This window comes from Haliaeetus leucocephalus, unplaced genomic scaffold, assembly GCF_000737465.1.
Source record: "Haliaeetus leucocephalus isolate CR32 unplaced genomic scaffold, Haliaeetus_leucocephalus-4.0 Scaffold351, whole genome shotgun sequence".
Lineage (NCBI taxonomy): Eukaryota > Metazoa > Chordata > Aves > Accipitriformes > Accipitridae > Haliaeetus > Haliaeetus leucocephalus.
In genome coordinates, this window is record NW_010972787.1 from 7,179,122 (window position 1) to 7,203,698 (window position 24,577).

The 24,577-nt window shown below is 42.6% G+C and overlaps 1 protein-coding gene across 2 annotated transcripts in view; it reads right to left on the minus strand.

Moving 5' to 3' along the window:
• STARD13 (StAR-related lipid transfer (START) domain containing 13) overlaps positions 1-24,577 on the minus strand; it is a 145,507-nt gene that overhangs the window by 97,595 nt on the left and 23,335 nt on the right. Inside the window, exon 1 of one of the 2 annotated variants that reach the window (XM_010572741.1) lies at positions 22,381-22,549. The exons of the other annotated variant lie outside the window; for it this stretch is intronic. Within the exon in view, the coding sequence (XP_010571043.1) occupies positions 22,381-22,549 (169 nt within the window). Of the gene's footprint in view, positions 1-22,380; positions 22,550-24,577 lie in introns of those variants that run through there. 2 annotated transcript variants of the gene reach the window in all.

Genomic DNA, 24,577 nt, shown 5'->3' on the forward strand with positions numbered 1-24,577 from the left:
ACCACTTTTAACATGAGAAAACCTAAATTTCCCACCAGACAATGTTTTAAATTCTTTAATTACTGAGTGGGGAAGAAACATTGTGCATGTACACATCATAAGCCATACGTACGTATCAGGTGCCTCTGGCCTTGCTATGTTTTCAATTGCTGACAGTCGTATCTTTCTTAGCCTGTGCTCCTCCCGTCTGTTGTAACCAACTGTTGTCCCTAAGCCTACACTCAGCTTCGACCCTACAATGACTCACCCAGTTGCTCAACATAACCTCCTTTGTTTGGGTGGAGCTACACGTGGTGCATAAAGATAAGGGTTAGAGCCACCCTGTAAGCTTTCTGAGGCAGTAAATTTATTTTGTCAAATGTCTGTTGAAAGCCTGGAGCAATGGTGCTGCAGCTGCGATGCAAATAGCACTGTACCCTGAGCTGACACGGGCCGATTTAAGAGAATTACTGTGGGCAGATTTGAACTCCCCAGGTAATGACAGAGCTCCTGGACAAGTATGACACCATGAAATGTAAATAACGGCATTGCAAAAGAGGTCTGTGAACTGGCAAGTCAGACGTCCGTGTCCGTTAGGTGCAGGTTTCTAAGCAAATCCCAGTGCCGCAGCTGGACGGCTCCTTTTACGGAGTAGGCTCTTCTTGAACAAATGCCATTGCTGTGTTTCAGGCCTTGTTTTGGGCTTTCTCTCATGCTGCATTTGAAAACTACAGGAAGGTTCCCATTTATAAGCTGAAATTCTCTTCTACCTATTATTACAAGCCAATTTTTAATTTAAAACTTGCAGAAAATTATATGAAAGAGATCTAGTTCACAAAGACTTCTTCTAAGAATTTGTTTGTGCAATGTATATTTAGCCTAATTTCCTAAGGAAATGCTGCTTACACGACCATGCTTTGCGTGTTGGTCTGTCTGTCTGTCTGTCTGTGTCAGGCTCCTCATTGCTTCCCCCGATAACTTTTGAACGAATTGGCTGATTTGAAAGAGAGACAGATGGCTCAAAGGTATTAAACTCTTACAAGTTTTGTGAAAATGAGCAGCAGGGTAATGGAAAGAGAGCCTCTTAGTGGCTCACTAAAGAAAAGGCTCCTTACTAAGCCAAAGAAAATCCGCACAAAGCTCAACCCTGCCGTGCAAATTCACCACAAAGAAGCCTTCACTGGGTCTGGTGTTCATGAACTAGTTCTTGTTATATATTGCTAAGCAAACATCATCATGTTTACTGTAGAAATAGCAAGTTAAATTTTTAATAAGGACACTGCTGAGGCAGTTAATATGCAAAGCAATGATATTCACTAATAAGACACCCTAAGCCACAAGCCTTGCCGTACTTACACACTGCCTAACTTTGACATTACATCTGAGAAAAGTATTATCGCAGCATTTAGGGCTCAGATTAAGATATTTGACATTGGCAAGTACATCTAACCCCTCTCAGGAGGTTTGGCATTAAACAAATACCACTCGGCACCAGTTGAACAGGCCCTTCAACACTCCCCCCACAACACACACATTGTCCTACAAAGCGCCTAGGTGGAGAAAGTCTGCAATTGAATCTGACAAGAAGCTTTGATCAGACAAATTAGGCCAGGCTTTTATGCAGAGTTCCTGGCTCTACAGACGGTGTGTTTGATGGCAGCATCCCTGCTGGAGACTCCACTTCCATTATCACTCACCGCTTGACGCTCAGCTTACAAAGGACACTGCACTTCCCAATTTTCTTGCCTATTCCACACCACTTAATTGCTACAAGAACACTTGAAATGTTGGTATTTTAATGCTTACTTACTTTTTAATCAAATGTTATGACCCAGAACTACTCTAATCTCTGAGAGCTTAGTTAAGAAAGAAGAGGCACAAACCTGTGTCTAGAGCTTTTAGTCATATTTCAGTCTCATATAGGGACACATAAGGAGTGTAAGAATAAACAACTGCAACATCACACAGCACTGCACTCCCTGCTATAGTGGTACCAAGCAGCTACAGTGATGAAAATTGCACTTTCTGGGTGCATTTGAAGACACTGAGCACACTGGCACCTAATGGGCACCACCCGTTGTAGGCAGCACCATCTAGCCTTCCGTCAGCCAAACATGCACGCTACCAACCGAACTGGTGATGCGATTTTCTTCCTCTGGTTGCTGTCATCCCTGGATGCAGTTTCAAACACACAAGCAGCAGCAAAGTGCAAGCGCTGACGCTGAAAAGGTAATTATTCTCTTCAGAGCAAAAGGAGATTCCTTCTCCTCAAGCAGGTAAATGCCAGACCTCCTGGTCATGTCAGCACCATGCACGTTGCCAGCAGATCCTCTCCTACCTGCTTTTGGGGCCACCATACATCTGCCATCCTTTCCGTTGATGTGCTCCTCAAGGCAAACAAATAATGCCACCACCAGCCCAACTCAGCTAAACTAATTCTTCTTGAGGCAAATACTATCTTACATACTAGTCATGTTCATCATCCCCGGGTCCTCTCTCAAATCCCCACAGGGACACTGCTTATTGACTTCTAGCACCAAGGCAGCCACTCATTAAAACCAATATTTAAACCTATCACAGTTTAGTGATGGCACCTAAGTTCTGGGCTGGGATGACGTTCAAGGCCTGCATCTGCACGGTTGCCTCTAGCTAACCTCAAGAGCCTTATGCAAAATTACTCGATGCATTCCTGGTTGTCTTAATCTCCATGACCGTGTAATCCCCTCACTGGTGTACTCCCTCCGTGCCAGACATTCCTGTCTGCATGCAGCTGTGCCACACGGATTGCAACAGGCAACAGCTGCCACCCCGGCAGTCCCGTCAGTATTCAGTGCTCGTATCTCACATTCCTGTCTTGGTCACAAGCCATTTTGTAATACCCCACAAATATCTCCTACGCTGCATCTACACTGTGCTGCAAGGATGGCGTGACCCACTGCAGAACAATCCAACTCCATGCGCTGGCTCCACGCATGGCCACAGCTACAATGGTCAGAAAGGAGGAATGTGCGCAGTCAAAGGCCTTTTGATTACCATGTTACCCAAAAGCTCAATGGGGACAGCCACAGTGCCCCACAATAAACTGCCACAAGTTTTATCAAGGGGTCAAGCTGGCAAGGTGCTAAGAGCCCCCTCCGATACACCTCCTGGAGTGCTGTCCTTGGGCGTCCACAGGAGGATCTCCTGCATGGGTTTGAGCTGGGACATTCACAGGTGGAACTGGCAATACACCTTGCAGGAGAGAGGAAGAAACAGATGACTGATGGATGCCTTGTTGCTGGAAGACTTCCAAAATTTTCCTATGCAAAGCCAACAGTAAAGAGTTTCTTCCATAGATGTGTTTCACCTTCTCTGTGATGCATGGAAGAGTTATTCAGGGCATATTGAGCATATATGCTGTGTTTATATAGCTGAATCATGGCTTATTGCAAGTGTCTTAGAACTCGTACAGGGTAGACTAGAATCCTTAATTCAGTCTACCTTCTGTGAGCCTTAATTCTGCATTTATTATTACAGTGCCTGAATGTCTAACATTATGGGAGGATGCACTCAAAAGTAGGACATGACAGCGTGTGGTTCACAAGCAGCCACACTCCAATGGGTATGATTGCTTCTTGTACTGCTTCAGAGCAAAGGTACGTGAACAAGGTATGGACAAGAAACCACACTTGACTAAAGCAAAAAGACCTGAGAACACCTTGAATGAAGTAAATCACCCTAACCCTAGGAAATGAGGAAATTTTCCTGCTGCCTGTCTGGTAGTGTCCCTGTAGGGTCAGGCTGTTGCTCCAAACAGCACATGGCCACCCAAAGGGATTTCCAGAGGTTCACCTTGAGTTTCCCTTGGTCAGGGAAGCTCTATCAGTGCTGCCTTGCACCCTGTCCTGCTTCTCCAGCTGCCAGGGAATTTGTACTACAGCCTCCCCAAATGACACCAACTTAGGAACACGTTATTTTTGCCCGTGAGTGTGTCTGCAGACGAGTGTTCATCTCTCTGATTTGTAAATGTGCAGCAAAGTAGGCTCCCAAATATAAAACTGCATATTTTTAGCTACAGTGGTTATATAATGAAAACATTCCAAATCTGTGATTTTTTAAAATGATCAGCTTACAGGCATATTTCCATTTCATTTTGTTTACAGAGTAGGGAGGCAGGAGGAGAAGGGTGAAGGGGTGAAAGGGGCAACTATACAAGCAAACTGTGCAACCAAATTAAAATGTGTATAAACACTGAAATAAAATATACATAAACTAAAAATAAATATGAAGATTTTGTTTAGACAGCTTCTTTTTATTGATCAGTGATCTTATGCACGCTACAGTTCTGTCAAACGTGTAAAAGCACATTGTTAGCATGCTTTGTAAGGAGATTTGGAAGAGGTAGCATGTGTGTAGTGCGATAACGAAGGGGAAAATACCAAAATGAAAATGGCAGTTACAGAAAGTTATCTCTGTAGGCAGATGCAAAATACAGGGCCAAAATCTGTGTTGTTATTTCTTGTGGTTGAGAGTGATAAGGCAAGAAAGTAAAGCAAATAGAGGAGAAAAATTGGACTAGTAGAAAGATAAGCAATTAAATCAAGAGCTTAGACCCATTTTGAATCTCTGCATTTCCCAAGCATACTCAAGAGCACTACGATATTACTGGCACATTGCAACCTCCTACCTGCTGGTTCATGTGAGCTCCCATTATTTTTCTTTACGAATAATAATGCCAGGAGAATCTGGCTTTCCTCTGCCTAAATACTGTGTGCTTTGCTTGTGCTAATCTGTCTTGAAATGTCAACTTTACATTTCCAATATCCATGAAGAAACTCTTAATAAAAAGATATGGTCTGCATTTCAGAATGAGACCTTTAAAGCCTTTAACCCTGCCAGTATCTAGGGAACTTTTGTTAAGAATGAGAGACCCTGTTTAATAACACTGCTTTCCAGTAGTAATCAAGAGAGTTGCAAACACCAGCATACCACAGATAACAAAGGCAGTACAATCCAGGCAGATGAAAACAGGATTTTATTCTGGATTCTTGTACACGAATGTGGAATAAAAATTTTATATTTGTTCTGTGCATAACCTTGCTATGTTTTAATTAGATTTCCAACTAAGATACTTTGAAATCTCTATTTAAAGTACTTCTGCTGAGTTATGAAATAAGGACACATTAGAGATGTGCAAACAAATCCAATACACCGAGTTGCTTTTTTGCCTGTGTCTACGTCGCTTGTGTAGCTCCAGTCTTACTTTGCTTTAACTTCAGTAATGCTGCTGATTGATGTTAAAAGCAGCAGTCCGATCCCTCGCTACATATTCTTACCATCTCCCTTGTAGTAAAACCATACAAGCACAATCATTTATTTTCTTTCGGGCAAACGACCTGATCCAAGTCATCCTGCAGTTGCACTTTTACCAAACTCAATCAAAGGGAGGGAAGTGGCCAGGGACAAAACCACCCCTTTTGGCAAGAATGCGCATTTCAGCTGGATTACGTGTCCAGTGACACTGCCCAGCGCGGGGGGTTGAGCAGCAAGCTGCTCACTTCTGCAGACCAGCACCCAGGTCACAGCCACCGCTGCAGGAAGAAGCCCCAGCCCTTGCCCCAAGACTCAAACCCATTACTACTATTGCTGTCAGTACAAGAAGCTTTGTTCATGTGTTTAATGGAGATAATTTCGGCTATAGGTTCAGTTCAGTTATAAAATAGGGGTGTTATGTGCTGTAGTTTGGAAAAAAGGTCAGGGATTGCCCCCAGGGTGCTCCATGCTAGCTACCTGCCCCGACCAGTACCGTCTCACTGACGTGCAGAGATGTTACGCACCCGACGGCTGCCACATCTGTCACCTGGCTACTGCCATACCAGTATCTTCCCCAGCTCCTTTGGAAAGAGCTGTAGGTGAAATACCCCATGAAATAAATGGTATTATTTTAGTGCTAGCGTGCCTTTTGTATGTTCCTCTATTCTGGAAAGGCAGTGTGATCTAGTGTACTTGAACACAGCATTGGGGAACCTGGAACTGTAACTATGGCTTTGCTGCTCTGTTACCATCTATCCTCCATCAAAATCTCTGAGCTTTGCTGTCTCTCTTCTGATCTTCAAATTGCAATGACAGCTACAGATCCCACGTTACAGAGCTGCTACCGGAGTTTTCAAAGGCTGCTGAACACCTGTCACTTCTGCTTACCTCAAGGGTTTCAAATGGTCTGGGGAGGAGGGTCAGGCAGGTTCAAAAAATACATCTTTAAAATCACGCTTTGCTTTGAAAACACACAGCACCACTTATAATAAATGGTAAGCTTAATTATTTCTGCTAGCCAGTGGGAACTGTTTCTAGTTTTTGATGTGGTACAAAACATTCCAATTAAGAGGAGACTCTAGTAAGGTATTCTAGGTTTTCTAGATGCAGAATAACAGTGGATTCCTTATAATCTAAAGTCCTTCAGGCTTTTTTAGGTCAAAATCCTTTAAGCCAGTACTTCAGAACTACCTTTTTTTATGAGTGACTTTACTATTAAAGCCATCATAGTGAAAACCAGTAAAACTATTTATCTGGCTAAGCTGATTCCTCCAGACCAATTACTGATCATAAAAAAAGAAATCTGTGATAGCCTTTTAAATGTTTGCTAGAAAGAATAAGTAAGTAATTTTTTGTATGCATTTGTTATCTAGGATTTTTATTTTTCCTCTACTGATAGGAATTGGGACAGAGGATATAAAAAAAAGGTAGGTAACAATAACCAGATGCCTATTTTTAGCTCCAAACTCTTCTGTTTTCATAGGAATAAAAAACCATGCAGATTCATTTTCTTAGGTGTACATCCCTGCAGTAGACCTGCATGTACTTGCCCTCATTTACCTGAGTCATATTTGTAATCCTGGATAGGTAATGGCAGTTTAAATACAGCTCTCCATTGCTGCTGGCAAGAATGAGACTCAGAAGTCAGGGTGAAAAACAACTTCTGATTCAGCAGCCCTGGATATTTTTGGTGGACTCCTCTATCTCCTGCAGCAGTGACCCACCTTGTGTGTCTCCTTACCACTCCTCTGCCTTATATTTGATCTCAGTTGTGGCTTCTTCAGCTGCTCTGCCAGCATGGCCCCACCTCATGCTGTACCCGGGAAGTAATGATACTGGGAAGGGTGGAACAGACCTGCCGCTCCCCTGTTATCTCACCCTGTATCTATCCTTTGCCCTGTATTTTCTTACACTAATATGCACCTCGTCAGGCTGGTATAAAACAATTTAATTCAAATGGCCTCAACTCATTGGACTTGACTAAATACACATCAACAGCTTACCAAGACAAAACACAAGTAAACAAGGCTGCAGAGTCGATTAATTTTTCTCTGCTTTCACCATATTTTCCCATTTAAAGACTGCAGAGGAACTGCAGGTTAGTGTCATTCAATGAATTATGGATACAATACCGAGTACCTTACAGAACCAGAAGGTCTACAGAGATTGACTTTGCAGCATAGTGCTTATGGCACAGATCAGCAAAGCTGGAGGTCCTGGTTCAATTATCTGTGCTGACGTATAGTTACTAACTTTTATAAAACTGAAGAGGATGAGACTTACAAGTGAGAAAGGTTTACCGTTGCTTATGCCATAGGAACGTGGGCAAGATCTTGAACTTGGGTCATTCGCAGACATGGTATTAAGTACACCATAACCAGTGGGCTGTTCCGTGGTGGTTGTTACGGATGGAGACAGAACAAGCAGGCTTGTCTTTGACTTGGTCTCCCATAGCATCCTTATAGCCAAACCAGGTAAGTGAACGATAGGTAATGTGGGTGACGACTGGCTGGACCGCTACTCTCAGACTTTGTGATAAGCAGTACAAAGTCCAACTGGTAGTTGGTTACTAGTGGCATCCTTCAGGGACTGATACCGGACTGATACTGTTTAATGTCTTTATTAACAACCTGGATGATGGAATGAAGTACACTCTCAGCAAGTTTGTGGATGATACCAAACCGTGGAGAAGTGGTTGATATGCTGGAAGGCTGCTCTTCAAAGCGACCTTGACAGGCTGGAGAAATTGGCTGACAGGAATCTCATACCATTCAACATAGGTAAATGTAAAGTCCTGCAGCTGGGATGGAATAACCCTCTGCAACAAGGCAGGCTGGGGCTAAATGGAGAAGGATGGCCCTTGCAAAAAAGAACTCCAGCGTCCTGTTGGACAATAAATTGAACGTGAGTAGGCCAAGGAGGCCACCCTCATACTGGGCTAATCTGTTAGGAAGGATGTAGCCAGCAGATCAAGGTAAGTGATTGTTCCTCTCTAATCCACACTTGTGAGACTGCTCTGTGCAGTTTGGAGCTGCCCAGTGCAAGAAAGTTACGGGCATACCAGAGCAAGCCCTGCAGAGGGTCATCAAGATGGTCAGAGGGCTGAAGCACTTGACATAGGAGGGAAGGCTGGCGGAGCCGGGTTTGTTCAACCTTAAGAAGAAAAGGATAAGGCTAGGAGAGCTTATTGCTGGCTTCATCTACTTAACAGGAAAGTGGAGCCAGACTCTTTTTAGAGGTACACAGCTGTAGGATGAAAGGCAATGGAAACAAGTCGCAGCATTGGAAATCCAGTTAGATATAAGGGAAAAGAAAATTCACCACAAGGGTAGTCAAATGCTGGCACAAGTTGCCCAGGTAAGTTGTGGAAGTTGTGGTATACCAGACCTTGGAGACACTCGGAACTAAACCTGACAAGGCCCCGAGCAACCTGATCTAGCTGTCCCTGCTCTGAGCAGGGTTGGACTACATGAACCCCCAATGCCTCTTCCAACCTAAATTATTCTGTGATTCTATAAGGTCTTTGGTCTCAATGGCTGGGAGGTTATTGTTCATTGAAGTTTTGGGGGTTTTAATAAGCTTCAGCGAAGTAGACTGTCATCAAACCAGCAGTCATGGTTTCTGAATACCAGACTACAACCAGGTGTATTTCTTGCACTTTGTGATGCTACTGTGATGCTCCTGCACAGATTACTTGTCTGCAAACTAGAGATGTTTTTTTTTCAGCAGTGTTTTTCTTTGCTGGGATCTGTTCAGGGATCTGAACTCTGGGTCTCTGAGACAGCAAAGAAAAATGTTCCTTACATGGCTCGTGTGAAGACAGTATGTAACCATATGTACACCACCTGTTTTCTAGTGAATGTCACCTGAGTCCTACTTAAACTAGAATTTGAACTGTATTTCAGTAGATTGTAATTTGATTAAAGAACAGATTGGGTGAAAACTCAAGTCCAAAAGTCAATAATCTTTTCAGTAAAATACAACTATGTGGAGTCTCATGCATATTTTTAATCCATATTGAAGAAGAATTTAAAATGTCAAGAGTCGAGTCTGCTGAATTAACAGTTCCCTCCAGGTTAAGCTTCAGAACAGAAACCATCAAATCTCAGTCACTCACTCATGTCAACAAGAAAGGGTCTAAAATTGCCCTGGTGCAAATGACTAAACAAAACATTTTACAGATTGCCTGAGACCTTTTACTTACTTTGTCAGTGCAAAATTAAAAGATATCACGGAGAATATAAGGTAAGAGAAAATTGAGTTAATCACAAATTTTCCAGTTTGGAGAAGATGCAGGCTGTAGATATATTGAAAAAGAATCTACCACACCTATGTGTCTTTCTGCAGGACACTGAAGCATAATAATAGATGCACATAAATGTTGCATCTATCTCTTAGTGTCTCAGATTCTGAAGAGTACATTAATGTCATTAAAAACCCAAACTCTACTAAATTACACAATTAAAAAAATTGCAGCATCTGATTTGACAACAGCCACTACCATAAACATCTCCAATTCTGCTAATAGAAGGATGACATAAAAGATAAAGATTTCTGTTTAAATCAGCAAATTAATTTTTATCTTTTTCATTGTGATAAAATTGTAGTAATTGTCACTCAAAGGCGGAAAGTTAAATTTTACATTTATACTAATGCTAAAACCATGACAACAGGGAATTTGATTCTTTTTAATGAATTCTTAAAAAAGCACCACAGTTCAATATTTTAAATTCCTGTTGCATGCTATTTGCACCTCTTACATGAAATATTAATTGTAGTTTTATGTAATTTTATTACAGCTTAAACAAAGACGTGAACCTAAATTCAGTACGAATTACATCAGTAGTTAAGTATCTAACAAGAAACGATCATCACTATAAATCTATTTTACATTTTACAGTGATTGTTCAAGACAGCTGAGCCTCATATGAGCTGAAAGAGTATGTCAGCGTACAGCAGCTGCTGATAATAACCAGCATGTGTTGGCAAGAGCTTTTTGTTTTCTGAAGATAATTAAAACTTGCTATAGTTTTCCAGCTGCTACACAGTCAATAAGGAATACTTTTAAAAAATGGGTGGTGTACTTTTGATTCACTTTAAATGGATTGTGGCCATTTCTACTGAACATTCACTAAAGACAACTATTTTACGACTTCAGTGTTTCATACGTTTTCTACAAAACTATATGGCAATAGTTAAGACCAGAAAATTAAGACCAAAGTGAAGACCAAAAAAAAATCTCCCAGTTTCAGGTGCTCAGGAGGAAGAAAGCATTGTAATAACAGAAACATTTTGCTGAACAAGAAAACATACGCACGCAACTACTTGTATCCTTATCCTTAAAATTCTGTATAATCTATATTCTGCTTGTATTTTAAAAGCTACAGCCTCTCTTTATTGGGACCAGTGTGTTTTGCAAAACTTTCTGCTCTCAGAATCAGTCAGCAGGCACCATGGGGCTATAAAAAGCCCTGCCAGTGTGGGGAGTCAATGGCTCTGTAGAGCTACAATGAAAATGCCAGTAGTTCTATACTGGTCCTCATTAAAGCCTTAAGATGGGCTATTTCCAGGATTTTAGACTACAGTCTTCCCTAGTTCTCACATAACTTCATACGCAGCGGCTGGTGACGACTGTCTTCCTGCTTGTACAACAACTTTAGGTCCTATGTCCAGTGAGAGTCTAACAGCAATGCAGCATTTTTCTTAGCCAAAGTCTCCTACAGAAGTGGTCCAAAACACAACTTTCTAGCACAATGCAACTTCAAAGGTCTGAGCCATTTCTGATTAACACATAATTACTTGGTTAAAGTCAAGTAACCAAATGGTTTCTTGAATAACCTGTGTGTGCTTAGTTATGAAAAAATAACTGGTTTGAATCAAAGGCTCTGATGTCAGGGCACTACTAGTCCAAAAGATCATTACTGTCAAGGAAGCAGGAAACATTCCCAAACCAAGGCTAAAGTAAAATACAGTCTTTTTTCCATATGACACTTTTTGCAGGTTGCTGTTTGTAGAGGCAGTCCAGACGAGGATGCCTTAAGCAACCGTGGCCAGTGGTCCTAACTGGAGGCTATCAGAGAACTAATGAATGAAGCTTTCTGGAGACCAGTTCCCCCAGTGCCAGAAAAGTGCAAGACCGGAGTATTGTCAGAATAAAGCAAAGCAGGATGGTGAAGTGATAGTTGCATGGGGCAAAACTATTGATTTCTATACTTTTTGAAATCTTAATTTCTATATCAATCAGTTAAATGACTAGAGAATTGTATTCGTTTCACACCTCTAAGAGCTGACAGGATATTCTGCAGAAAGATGAGGGCGGATTGCTGGGTCTGGTACTGAGCAGCGCTCCCTGCGCTCTGGGCGGACGAGAAAATTCTGGGTCATTGCAATTTCCAGCAACAGCAAACTATTTAAATCTTTGTACTTAAAGTGCCTAGTGCCCTCAGAAATCTAATTTTTAAGCTTATAAAATTATATAAATATATATACAAATATCTATTAAAAAAAATATATAAAGATAGATAGACAGACAGATAGATAAAACCAGGCAAACTGGCTGCTCAACTTCTACCCCATAGTGGCAATCAGCCAACATGATCTTACTCTGCTCTCGCATGTGTACACCTGATGCCTCATGTCCATGCACCTGAGTTCCATCCCCCAGCAAGCCTGGCTGACAGCAGTAACAGAGCCAGAGCAGTACTTCATGGGTGGGTTTTGGGAGACGCGCTGGGCTCTGGGCCACCCTCTGTGTGCCAGCAGTAGCCCCTGGACTAGCGACTGTGGGAGGTAGCGGTGTACAACAGGGCTAACAGGAGTGTAAGTGACCCCCCCCCCGCAGCTCTCGTTGCTGTTGGCTTTCTGTGAGCACCTGAGGTGCAAAGCGGTTTGCACTCTCAGACCAAAAAGATAATCCAAATAACGGAAAAGGTACTAAATTTCCCTCAGCGATAGTCCAGTTCTCCCACCCAGCTTAACAACTCGGCTGTGGATGTCAGAGGCCAGATTGCGGCCTTGAAATATGGATCATCTGCTTTGTCAGTCTTAAAATGGACTTTCAGAACCTGATATTAGAGAAAATAAGTATTACTGAAAAAAAATGAATTTAGATTTTTTTTTTTAGCAACTGCAATTGTTTCCTCTTAAACTTCAGAGACCAGAACTAATGAATTGATCTTAAGATAAGAGGCCACTTGAAATAATAAGACTTTCAGCAAATAACACTGCCATTATGCGCCAGGGAGCTGAAACGCTTATTATGCAGTTCAGTGAAAACTCAAAAGGCACAAAGCGTTTGACATGACTGGCAGCAGCACCATCTAAAAATAGCTCTGCATCAAAGAGAATTAAAATGTCACCGGAAATTTTTTCCTTCCTTCAGAAGCTGCCGGTGAATAGATCGTTCTTGGCCTGAACAGACAAAACCTCGTGCCCCACGTGCAAGTGTGAGGGCACCCCATGTCCTCCGGCTGGCACCCACGGCCCCGCGACAGGGACGTCAGGGCCGTGAGCTGCTGGGGAGGGATGGCCTGAAGTATTTCAGAGATGAATTGCAGCCATGCATCACCTCAGGTACCACCACTCACGCCGTGTCCGAACAGCCATTGGCAGGACGAAGACAGCTCCGGCTTTCGGCGTGAATTGCTGGATGAAGATAGAACAATCCCGGCCGTGAATCGGCGCCGGTGCTATTCGATCCAGGCTACATCACTCAGGCAGTGGCACGAAATGCAGCTTTTGCTGCAATGGCTCGGGTTTTGGCAGGAGTGTCTGGTTTTAATGCAGAATCAGCAGTTTGAATGATAAAGTGGTTTTGGACAAAGTATTCTGAATATCTCACCCTATTAATTTGGAAGGGGCTTTTAAAAGAGATATGGTCCGATGCTTGCTGCATTTAAAAAAATAGGAAACTCCACTTAACTCTGGATGAGACCTAGGCAGACCGCCACATCTTTAACAAAGTGAAGCTGACAGAACGGCAGTTTTAAAAAGTCCTCAGAAATATATATAAATACAGCTGTAAAAATGAAAAGAAAAAGGAGAAAAATTAAAAGCCAAGGACTTACAGCCTCATCGCCTGTGCCAAGCATTAACTTTTGGATTTTACATTATCCCCCTCAGATAAATGTTTGCAGGAAGAGAAAGCCATTGTCTTTGAAGTTACAAAATGATTAGATATTCAGCTGCCGCCATCAGATGCAATTAAAGACACAAAACTTAGATTCATCCCACAGAACATTCGAGTTTGCCAAACATATTATGAAAAAGCCACATTGTACAGCTCTGGGAGTCTTGTCCTGTCCAGACTCCCACTTCCATACCAGTTGGAGACTAGGAAAAACTAATCGTTCTGCCGCTTCCTGAAGCTAAAAGGATGAACAAAGCCTGTGCCTTTCACACGAGTCCTGCGCTTGGTGCCATCCGAATATTGACAGAGACACTTCTTCCTTCTCAAATCTACAGTCATCTTTCAACTTTGGTCCCTTTTCAAATCTTAGGTCCTTTGGAAGGATGCTTGATGATGCTGCAGTTCTTGGGATGAGCAATATGATCTCATTATTTGGAGTAGTCTTTGCAGGTTCTGATTTTACACAAATTTGGGACTGATTTCAAAAGAAGAAGAATGGGGTTGTGGTTAGCTAATGTGAACTGTCTGCTGCACAGTATAAAATCACGAAAAAGACTCAAGTAGTTGGCTTTTTAACAGAATTTACTTCTGCATTTATGCAGGAACGGAATGGCGGTTCATGATAGGATACATTTACATTTGCATATTTCCTTCAGAAACTTAAAGCATTAAAAATTGTATTACAGCAAGAAATTTTCAACTTTTGGGGAGTAAATACTAAAGGAACATTAATGTTAGATCTGTGCAGCAAGATTTCTCCTCATTTTGCATTTTCTGTGGCAGTGGCAAGAGTGGTTACATTTACACTGCTAAATGAAAGGCAGCCTGATTCTTGTTTTTCGCTCAAGTGGCATCACTCAGCTGATGTTCGCACTACCTAGGACTAGTCCTCTCTCCCACAAACTTGCCCTGGGTTGAGCTAGCTGGAGAAGGCCAAAACAGAGCCAGGGAGTCATCTGCTCAGCGGAGCAGAGCGTACTCCAGCTCACCTCCCATCCCTTTTATTTAGCAGTACAGATATGCCCACTCAGGCTCAGAGGGACATTTTACTGCCATAAGCCTAGTACCAACACAGGAACATGACGAGTTAACACCTAATATCTGCAAGCAGCAGCTTCTGGATAATGCGGATAATGCATGTTGAAGTAGTGGCCCAAAGGACACATGTAGTAAGGAAGGACAAAGAGCTGTTAGAGATCTAGAGAAAAACCACAGGGTTCAGCATGTGCTGGGGGGTTTGCAGAAGGAGCAGCTCCCTTCTAGAGAAGTGTTAGAGAAGCGTAAAAGCTGCACCATCATCCTCGCTTCTGGACACATGCGGCAGTAAAAGCTGTACTGCAGCCTTTAAGTAAATGCCTTTCCTTAATGAGAGGGTGTCATTTTTTCCTGCAAATGTGATTTCAAGAAGGAAGCTGAGAAATCTCCCAGAAAATGGCAGGTTTTGGGGGTAGAGGATGCTGGTGTGTGTGTGTTTGTGACTAAAGAGATAAAAGCGAGAATTAAATTAGATTCCACTTTGACCTTACTGCTTTTTTCCATACTCCTAAACCACTCAAGTGATAGAGAATTAGAAATAAGCACGGCACAATCAATAAAATAAACAAACTCGACACTAGTGACACATTAAGGGTGAAAAAGTCAGATACCCTTTAGGCCATTAGGACTAAATCAGAGCGACAACAATAAATATATAGAGATTTTGCTTCCAAATGCTGAAAACTTTGCTCACACAAACAGACCTTCCTCCAACCACAATCCTATTAAAAGAGAGCACAACTATTGCCAAAGGGCTGTAATATCTAGCTCATTAAAACAATACCAGTTGACATTATTAGGATTTATTATTTTGCTCCTCTAGAACAGAGGAAGATTCATCTGAGTAAGTTGCAGGACTGAGTCCTTCTTTGGCAAAGGACTTTGAGCGGAAAGCAAAACGTCTGGTATGTTCCAGCAAGGCAGCTTCCCTGCTTGGCAGATGGTATTTACGTAAGATGCACTGCGCAGCCCCTGTTTTAAACTAAGTTATTTCTCCGAGTTAGCCTAACTTATCACAAGGACAGGAACTTTTGCTCATCTGTGGATGTATGTTAGTCAAAACCCTATGTAGTCTGAAGTGCTATGGAGTGATTTTCTTCTCCCAGCAGAATTAACCTACTCAGTCCTGTAACAGATGAGAGGCGAATAGCCACAAAAAGTTTTCAGACTGAGTCACGCACATTCTTTTCAGCTAAGCCATAATACTCACAAGTTCTCTGAATCATGCTGTCTGCTCTTCAATACCTTCCAAATAGCGCAGCTCAAGGTGCTCAGGCCCTCCTCTGCCCCACTAGATTATGGTGTGCAATTAACGTTGTGATGATTTGCTCTAGTAAGCAGAGCTGACCCATTGAACTGAACCCGAAAGGGGAAACTCAACAGGTTTTTAAGCAAAAAGTACAACACATGAGAATTTTACGAGGCATGAAGATGAGGGTTCACTGACTTGCCCACATTCAAATACCTGTAAAATAAGTATAAATAAGAAATGACACAACTAGCATAGACTGCATCAAGCCCACAGGCCATATAACTCAGCACTTTACTGTTGAAAGTGGCTACAAGGTGTAGCAAACTCAACTATGGACAATTGTTTAATAACCTGATAATCTAACTTCAAGGGACCTGTTTTCTCAGTCCCTTCCATTAGAGGCTTAGGCACTAATCTAAATATATGGGATGCCCTATATGAAACAGCTCATATAATTGTTTAAGTGCAACTAAAAGTCCAAGAATATTGTGTGATACGAGTAAGATAAAAACAATGACTATGGCTAAGATGCTATCAATGACTTCATAGTTTGCATTTGAATCAAAATGAAAAAAAAGTCCATAAGGATCTATTGCCTAGAGAGAAAAATAATATGTGGCTGGAACCTAAAACTGCAGATTTTTTTAATTAACACTTACGGTGCTCATGGTACAAGTACTGCACTTTATTTTCAGGGATTTATGTATAAATACAGACATAAGAGTCTCTCAGTAACAAAAGTGCTACGTACAGATTCTCTTAATTAATCTATTTTTGTGAGTAATTTCTATTTTACTTCTGTTACGTAGTGTTTTATATACCCCAGTGACTTATCACTTCTTCTAAATTCAAACTAAAAAAAAAAACCACCCAAGTATTATTACTCTAATGATTCATTTATTGAGCATACATCTTGCATTTATTGGCTTAAATGTCTTTTAACATTACTGGCTCTAATTATACAATAGGGTTAATGTGAGAATTAAAAATCTCCTCAGTGATCAATACAGCAAGATATATAGCACAACTACAGCTGTTCATTTTACCACAAATAATTTCAAAACAAAAAAGTCTCAAGATTTCACCTTGGCTGAAATCCTGCTTTCAGTGAAATCGAGAGCAAAAGTCCCCTAACTTAAAAGGAGAGCCAAGATTTACTTCTTGGTGTCCAACCTGCATGTGTCAGCAGAAGTGTCACTGACATTCAGTGGCTGTGAAGTTATAAGGCCACAAGGAACCACTATCGTCATTGAGTCTGATCTCCAGTACCACACAGGTCATTTCTTCATACATACCACACAGGTATTTCTTGATAATTTCAGCTTTTGAACCTCTTTGCTAGGCAGTGGCTCCAGTGATGGTTTCTCCCTTTCAAATGTCCTGTTGTCTATCAAGCACAACTTTTTTAAACTTTAATTAGCTGGACTGCAATCTTTTGCACTACTATTTAATTATATTTTTATTTCATAAACACCCCTCAAGGTGTGTTTATAAATACCCCTCAGGATGTTCACATTTTTTTGTGTGAAAGCTTCACAGCAATACTTCAACCATTTCAGAGTACAAGTTTAGAAAAAAATTATTTTTAAAGAAATCCTACAATTTAATAGAAAAACTCTAGTTTCTCCAAGTTTAGGGCTAAGGACTTGAGGAAAGAGTGTGTAAGGAAGGAAAGATGATGGTGAAGAAGCTTCATGTGATGTAGGGTCTCGGTTTCTAATGGACCTTCAGAAACTGTAAGAAACACAGTTTTCACAGACTTAGTCAAGACTTGTATTTGTTTAATCGACCCAAAGATCCTTCTGCTGTGAACACACACCTGCCCCACCATGTCCGATGCCAGAGAGGGTGATGGACCATGTCCCAGCTGAGGTCTGCAAGGCAGGTCTGCAGCTGAGGATGTTCTCCCCGGTGCCCTGGGTCACCCTGGCCCCAGACCTGTCTTCTGCGTGCCTGGGCTGGAGCAGAGACATGGGCCCACCACAAGCGGAGGCACCGGGGGTTGAACGGGAACTACAAACTGCTACTGCCATGAGTTACCTGCCCCACAAGCTCAAGAGGCAGTAGGTCACTGGCACTGGTCAGAGATGACCTGAGCGGGGGTGTTCGTATCGTTACCGCCAAGGCTAAATCTTGTTGTTTAATCTTTTACTTTCCTGAGGTTTAAAGATGTGTAGGTAAAGTGGCCAGCATCCAGAATGTGGGAAATGCTAGGGTTCAGGTTGCCTGAACAACCATATTTTGTACTCCTTGTGTGTCTGAACAAAACCACAGTCTTTAATTACATAATTGTATCCTGTTTCCCATCTCCAGGGATGGACAGGTACTCCGTACCTGTGTGCATATCCAGAATATGATCTGGGCTTTTTTAATGCAGACTACGACTGCAGCGTTTTCACTTAACATGACTTCCAAGTTCTCCTTTTGAGTATGGGAGTATATTACAGCTTGTTTTACATTAACAGTTGAAATTTAAAGTCACCTAAAATGCAGAATTTTTTTGCCAAGTCACTTGCATCCCTCTATAACACTTTCCACAAACTGTACTTATGCTTAAAAAAAGAGAAGAATTAAACACATGGAACTAGCTCCAAAGGGAAGACTGTAGACAGAAAAGTGTACTTGTTTGTACCTCTAACACTCACTCAAACCAGACAAATGCAGGTGATACAGAGGCAACAGTACTCATAAAAGATCAAAACTGAACTTGCAACATGTAAAACATCTGCTGAGTGTTGAACAGAGAGTTTGCCTTGAAAAGTTAAAGTCTGCTTTGAGATCGCTCCATCGAACAATTCTCTTCAACTGCTCTTGCCTGTGGACATAAACTCAGACAAATCACAGAGCATTACTCACTCTGGGCACGAATTTACTCGCTGAGAATAGGAATTTGTCTTATTTTCATTTGTTTCTTCATATTATTTTCTTACTGAAAGTGCAGTCTAAGAATCAAATTCTACTGTAGATGAATGGGGACACTTCTCTACCAGCAATGCCTAGCTGTGCTGGGACAGATGTGGCTTTGTTCACCTTGACTTACACTCTACTTGCACCACACAGTCGACAATTTCAATTTAACATTTTCAGAGTATGGCCTTAATTCTTCATTACTTTTTACCTGCAGCTACTTTTTATATTTTCTGCTCTGCACTGAATTTAGCCATGTACTGTGAAAGAAATAACAACTTTGTGACTCATGTAATATAAACTCTCAAAAGTCACCACCTTATTTATTTAAAGAGAACATGAGTAATCATTAATGAATTCTCATACAGTTACTGCATACACAGGTCTGAGTAAACACCTCAGAACAAGCATGCTACACCCTGTTCCTTTATGCTGAGGCATGTGTCCCCTTCATCGTGGAAACTAACGGGCTTATGGGGGAAAGGGAATCATCAAAGATCACATTTTGAAAATACCTATTTAATATCAGACAGATAATTACTACTCACATCCACAGGCCACCACATAATTCTGCCTCAAGGAGTCGGTGGTGTACATAAACCCAATATTTAGGACTTTCAAAGTATGATCTGATTAAAATAACAGTCTAGTTCCTTTCATTTCCCTTGTGGTGGTTTTCTTTTTAGAAATTATTAAATAGCATAATTCCTCTAATGATTCATCTAGTTTATTTTTAACTAACACCAAAGGAAAATACAAAGGAAAGCTTCTTCAGCAAACGTGTTTTTAAAGGAGGAAGAACAGCTACATTGCACAATATGATAGAGTAATTTAGCATCGTTTAGAATAGTACATGCAGCAAATGACTGAAAAGATAGCAGTATATGCAACACTTCGTATTAACTTCATCAGTGAACCAGGTTCCTATCCTGGAATGGAAGCTCTGACTGCTTTATACATTATAAATTGGATACATTGTGATTTTGTAAATCATTCCTTTCACTAAGAAAAAATATCCCTCATGTAAAAACTTCAGTGCTTCCTACTGTGGGTGCCTCCAGTCTGAAAACCAGCAACTGAGAAATATCTGCACCAGAAGATATACAGAGAGCAGGTATTCGAAGAAGCCCCAAGGCAGCTTAGCACTTAAACATGTGGCATATCTGTTTTCAGCAAAGCAATTAACCAGGGGGGGATTCACTGCTCCCGTGATATTAAAATGCAGGCTGGATGTTTTTCTAAACATATGCTGTAATTCAAATGATCAGATTGTGGAGTAGCAGGGTTCAAATACATTGTCTTAATGGCCTTAAAATGTATGATTCAAGGACATACAAATTCAAGGAGACTAAATAATGATTTACATCCTTTACTCAACCAGGTGACTGAAAGCAAGTTTTGGTTGTCATCCTGCATCTCCTGATTTACTTTTCAACACATTCTTGATAAGTTGCTCTCTGGCACTCCATTAGTAATGAATCCCACTTGCCAACGGGGTAAAACTCACTCACCTCTAAAGGGACAGGCTGATACCTTCATCCATATGACAGTACTCTTCCAGTACCCTCTGGGACTGGGACTGGGACTGTACCCTCACACTGCTTACAGTCTGAACCAGGCAGGCACAGAGGATGACAGGCTGACCCAGCACAACCTGATGAAAGCCTTGTCAGTAAGGGATGGGTCTGGGGTTTTCACCCAGATTGTAACCTGGAGGTTTCAGATTGAGTTACACTAGCTAGACTTAGCTTTTTTGGTATTCCTAACACAGATACTTGTATCAAAATTATTAGTCATTACTTGGGGCACTGCAGAAAAAATGTGTACCTTGCCTACGTGTGTATTCCTACATACGGGTTGCAAAACAGACAGCAGTGTCTATTTGCACACATTAATTTCATAATTGCTAATGAACTGACACTTAACTAACAGTGGACTCTGTCCCCAGTTTTCCATCCATAAAAGAAGTGAAGGAAGCATGTATTCTTAGCGATCCCAAACACACAAATATTTCATATACTTAACTGTAACATATATCACATCATCAAGGCGCCATACAAATACCATTTCCCACAGCTCTGTGTAGGACAGGCTGGAAAGCTGTGGCAGAGGAGCAGAGGTCATTCATCACAGGCTGACCAGCCATCCAACAAGCCGCAGGAAGAAAAGCTACAACGTGGAAACTCCTCCCTGTCCCACCACACAGCCTGTCAAAAGCCTCAGCACCGCTGGGTGACTTTGGGAGCCCTGGCTCTGCCGGACAGCTCATGGGTTACGGGTTACAGGAGAGAACATTAAAACAGCACCAGGACAGGTAGAGGAGGTGTGTTAATCCATCTCATCCACAGCTGCTGCTTGAAAATTCCGTTGGTACTGGCACTGCACCCCAAAACATTTTCAGATAAACCTGGAGAGAAGTAAATTACCCTTTCTTTCCATTCAACCCAGGCTGTACGCTGGGTACACAGAATGACATAATATCCTTCCTGAAATTAGAGCTGCAGTGAGGACCAGTATCCTTCAAAAGCGACCAGTTCCTGAGACCGCCTTGCAAACAACTGCATTTTCCTAATTGCCACAGAAACTATCTTTTTCATCTCTTTTAAAAGCTGGCCAAAGAATTATGTATTGTTTTCTTTATAAATGCGATAAAAGTTTCATCACTATATCCCTGTACTTCTGCCAGAGTTTGACAGCTACGGATATAAAGGATCTTACTGAAAAGCAACACACAGAAATAGCCACTCCATTTAACTGCCGCTGGTCAGAAGCTCACACAAATTTCTGTAATATTTGTCAGACATAACAGTAAACGATTTTAACTCTATGCCTGCCCCTTAGATAGCAGAATCAAACATCTTTTTGCAAGCTGTCAAGAAAGCGACTGTTACCTTCAAGATTTTTTTTTTTTTTCCATGACAAATACATGACATACTCTTTTTCCACGTGTAGGACCACATCCACTTTGCAAACTGGTATTCTTGGAAACAGGGTGCTGTACAAAACTACGATTAGTACAAAATTATGTATTGATTTGCTTTTTAATCTGGAAAAATCTGTACAGTTGGCTTTTATTTTTTTATCTTTGCATTAACGACTCTGAACATGATTTTAAATTGCACGCACAGGCCAAAGGATTTGTTCTGAGGCCAATCTGCATTTAGCTTTAGTGCTGTAGATATATATTCAGAAAAACAAAATCAATACATCTGTAATGACTGCCTGGATGACTGCATAAGCAGCTGCAGAAAGCCAAGTCAGCAATTATTTTTAAGGATGTGTGACAAGTTTTCTAATCCTCTGACAGTTACACATGCTTGTTTCCAAAGGATGTCATCCCAGCTGCCTTCTTCCAGCTGCTCTGGACTTCTACTTTGTTTTTAACTGGATGATCATCTATTCTCTCCCTGTACTTTACCACAGGCAGGTTTTACCTGTAGCAATCAGAGCAGATGTACTGATGCCAGTAACTGCTCTGCCAGTTGGAAAAGAGAGACGAACTTCAGCACCTAAGCTACCACACAGTTTATGATTAAAAGACAATTTAGTTAAATAGCTAATCATGCACTAGCATTTGTCTCTTGGTTCTCACTGTATGTGTGCACGTGTAGAAACAGAAAGGTATGAATGACTATTTCAGACTCTGGCTCTACTCAGATTGGTTCAGAATAGAGACGGGAAAAGAGCCTGAAACACAAGGCATTAAAACCTGTTCCCATGTGAAAGCGGGGACCTGCAGACCCTGCCACGCCTCCAGGCTAAGGAGCGCTTCTGCCAGTTAACTCACCTTGCTGAATTTTCGTCAGTAGCTGGTGACGGGCGAGAATCCTGCTCATCCTGTAGGGAGGGCGCCTGGCGGTTTGATCGAATCGCATGTACATCTCCTGGCCCTCAGGTGAGACCGAGTTCAGGTAGTAACAGCCCGTGCCCGAAGTCCTGGGCACCTGCTTAAACATCTCTGCTCCTTTCAAACCACCCCGGCCGGCCGTCTCCACGGTGGCTATTCCAGATTCTAATCAGGGTAATGAAAGGAGGGGAGGCAACGAGCCCTAGGGAGCTGAAAAGAGCAAGCGCTTTAAAGGAAAAAAAAAAAAAAAAAAAAGAGTGCCAAAAGCTACAACTCAGGATTCCTGATTCTCCCACATGATCCGCACGGGCCAATCGCTCCCAGTCCAACCCGTGGCAGCGAGCGCGGCAGGCTGGGCCGTACCGTATCGTACCGGGCCGGCTGGCCTGCCCCGGCCCCGGCCCCCCCCGCACCCCGGGCGGAGGGGGCTTTACCCGGCCCGGAGGGGCTGCAGCGGGCCCCTCTCGAAAGCCAAGATGAAAAAGTTGGAAGCCGCTCAGGAACGGCTGGTTTGGGGTACGCGGGGCTGCAGGAAACCTCTGCCTCCTCTGCAGCCCAGCCGTCGACTCATCTCTGGAGAAGGTGCCCTCGCCTGTTTTCGAAAAAATCACAGCCCTGTTTGCCAAGGAGAAGTGCGTTTACGGAAGGGCTGTCTGAATCCCCAAAACCGCACGGTACGACGAGCACTGGAACAAATGAAGCCCTTGGGATAAAAAAAAAAAAAAATCAACGCCTAGCAGCAGGCACTCAGCAGTAAACAAAAGCTAAGAGTCCCTAGTTATTAGTGTTAAAAAGAACTGGTCATAGCCTGAAAGAGGGGAAGGGAACGGAGACATTCTCTCTTCTCCAGGTTCCTCACCATAACATCTTTTGGGTTTTTTTTAACAGACGGAGGGGCATCTGTTTTCGTTCAGTCTTACGTATCAACCACTGAGTTTGCAAAACATGCCATTTCTTTAGTTAATCAAATGGAAGCAGAGCATTGCTGTTTTTATCAGCAAGCGGGCAGCAAATCTGAGTAAAAATATACCGAAAATGCCCTCCTAGTATGGCTGTCAAATAATTTTCCATTACATTTTAAAATACCAATATTTTGGTTTAATACACACCTAGCATGAGCTGATTTCTGAGGGAGCAGACATCTTGCCAGGGAGTTTTGTGATCGAGACAGTTTCTGATATGAGCGCTGCTGGCCCACGGGAAGCAATTTCACAGCCCTGGAGATCAACTTCACAGTATCACAAAACTGGAAATGAAGACAACTCGGAAGGCTCTTCCCCCCCACCTGGCTGAGTGGGCTCCTGCCAAAACCCACGGGCAGGCAGCAAGGCAGGGGAAGGCAGAGCTGATGCAGGGGGAGGCTGGCCAAAACAGATCCAGCACGGATCCTGCCTGGCTTGGGAAGCGTGCTGCCACCTCCCAGATCCGTGCCCCTTGCCACGAGGCCAGTGTCAGGCTGGGGGACGGGGAGCCGACGGCGCTGCTGGAGCGGCTGCAAGCCCTGGGCTCGACCCCCATCCCAACCCATGGGGGGATCTTCACCTCCCCAGACTCCACTTGGACATCTACCTGCGGCGACATTATTGTCTGCGTCCTGTTCTCCGGCCTTGAGGCCAACAATATGTCACGACATGCCTTCCTACAAGGGAGCTCTCCTCCCACCCCCAGCCTGGATGAGGCTGCCCACCGGGGCAGGGCCGTGGGGTGGCATTGCCTGGGACCTGCCTGCTCACAAAGGACAGGGTCAGGCTAGCTTGCAAGGGTGGAGGTAGCCACCTAAACATGAGGGGGGGAAAGGAGAGTTGTCTCATTCACAATTCTTCATTAAAATTTCACTCTTAGGGCAGGGTTTTACTGCGATGCAATCTGTTCCCATTACACCATATGAATTTCATTCCTAATCGACGTGGGACTTTTGCAGTGCCATAAAATGGAGAAATGTAGTTCCAGGTACTAGAAATTTAAAATGAATGCTGTAGACTGAAAGCCTCCACTACCCGTTACTATGATCCACAGCACCTGCAAGTCCTGCACTTGCTGGGTTTTGCCCCAGGTGTGGCTGTATGGTCTTCTCGGAGACTCCCAGCAGGACTTCAAGCTCAAGACAAAAGAGGTGGCACCATACCATCTGTATCCC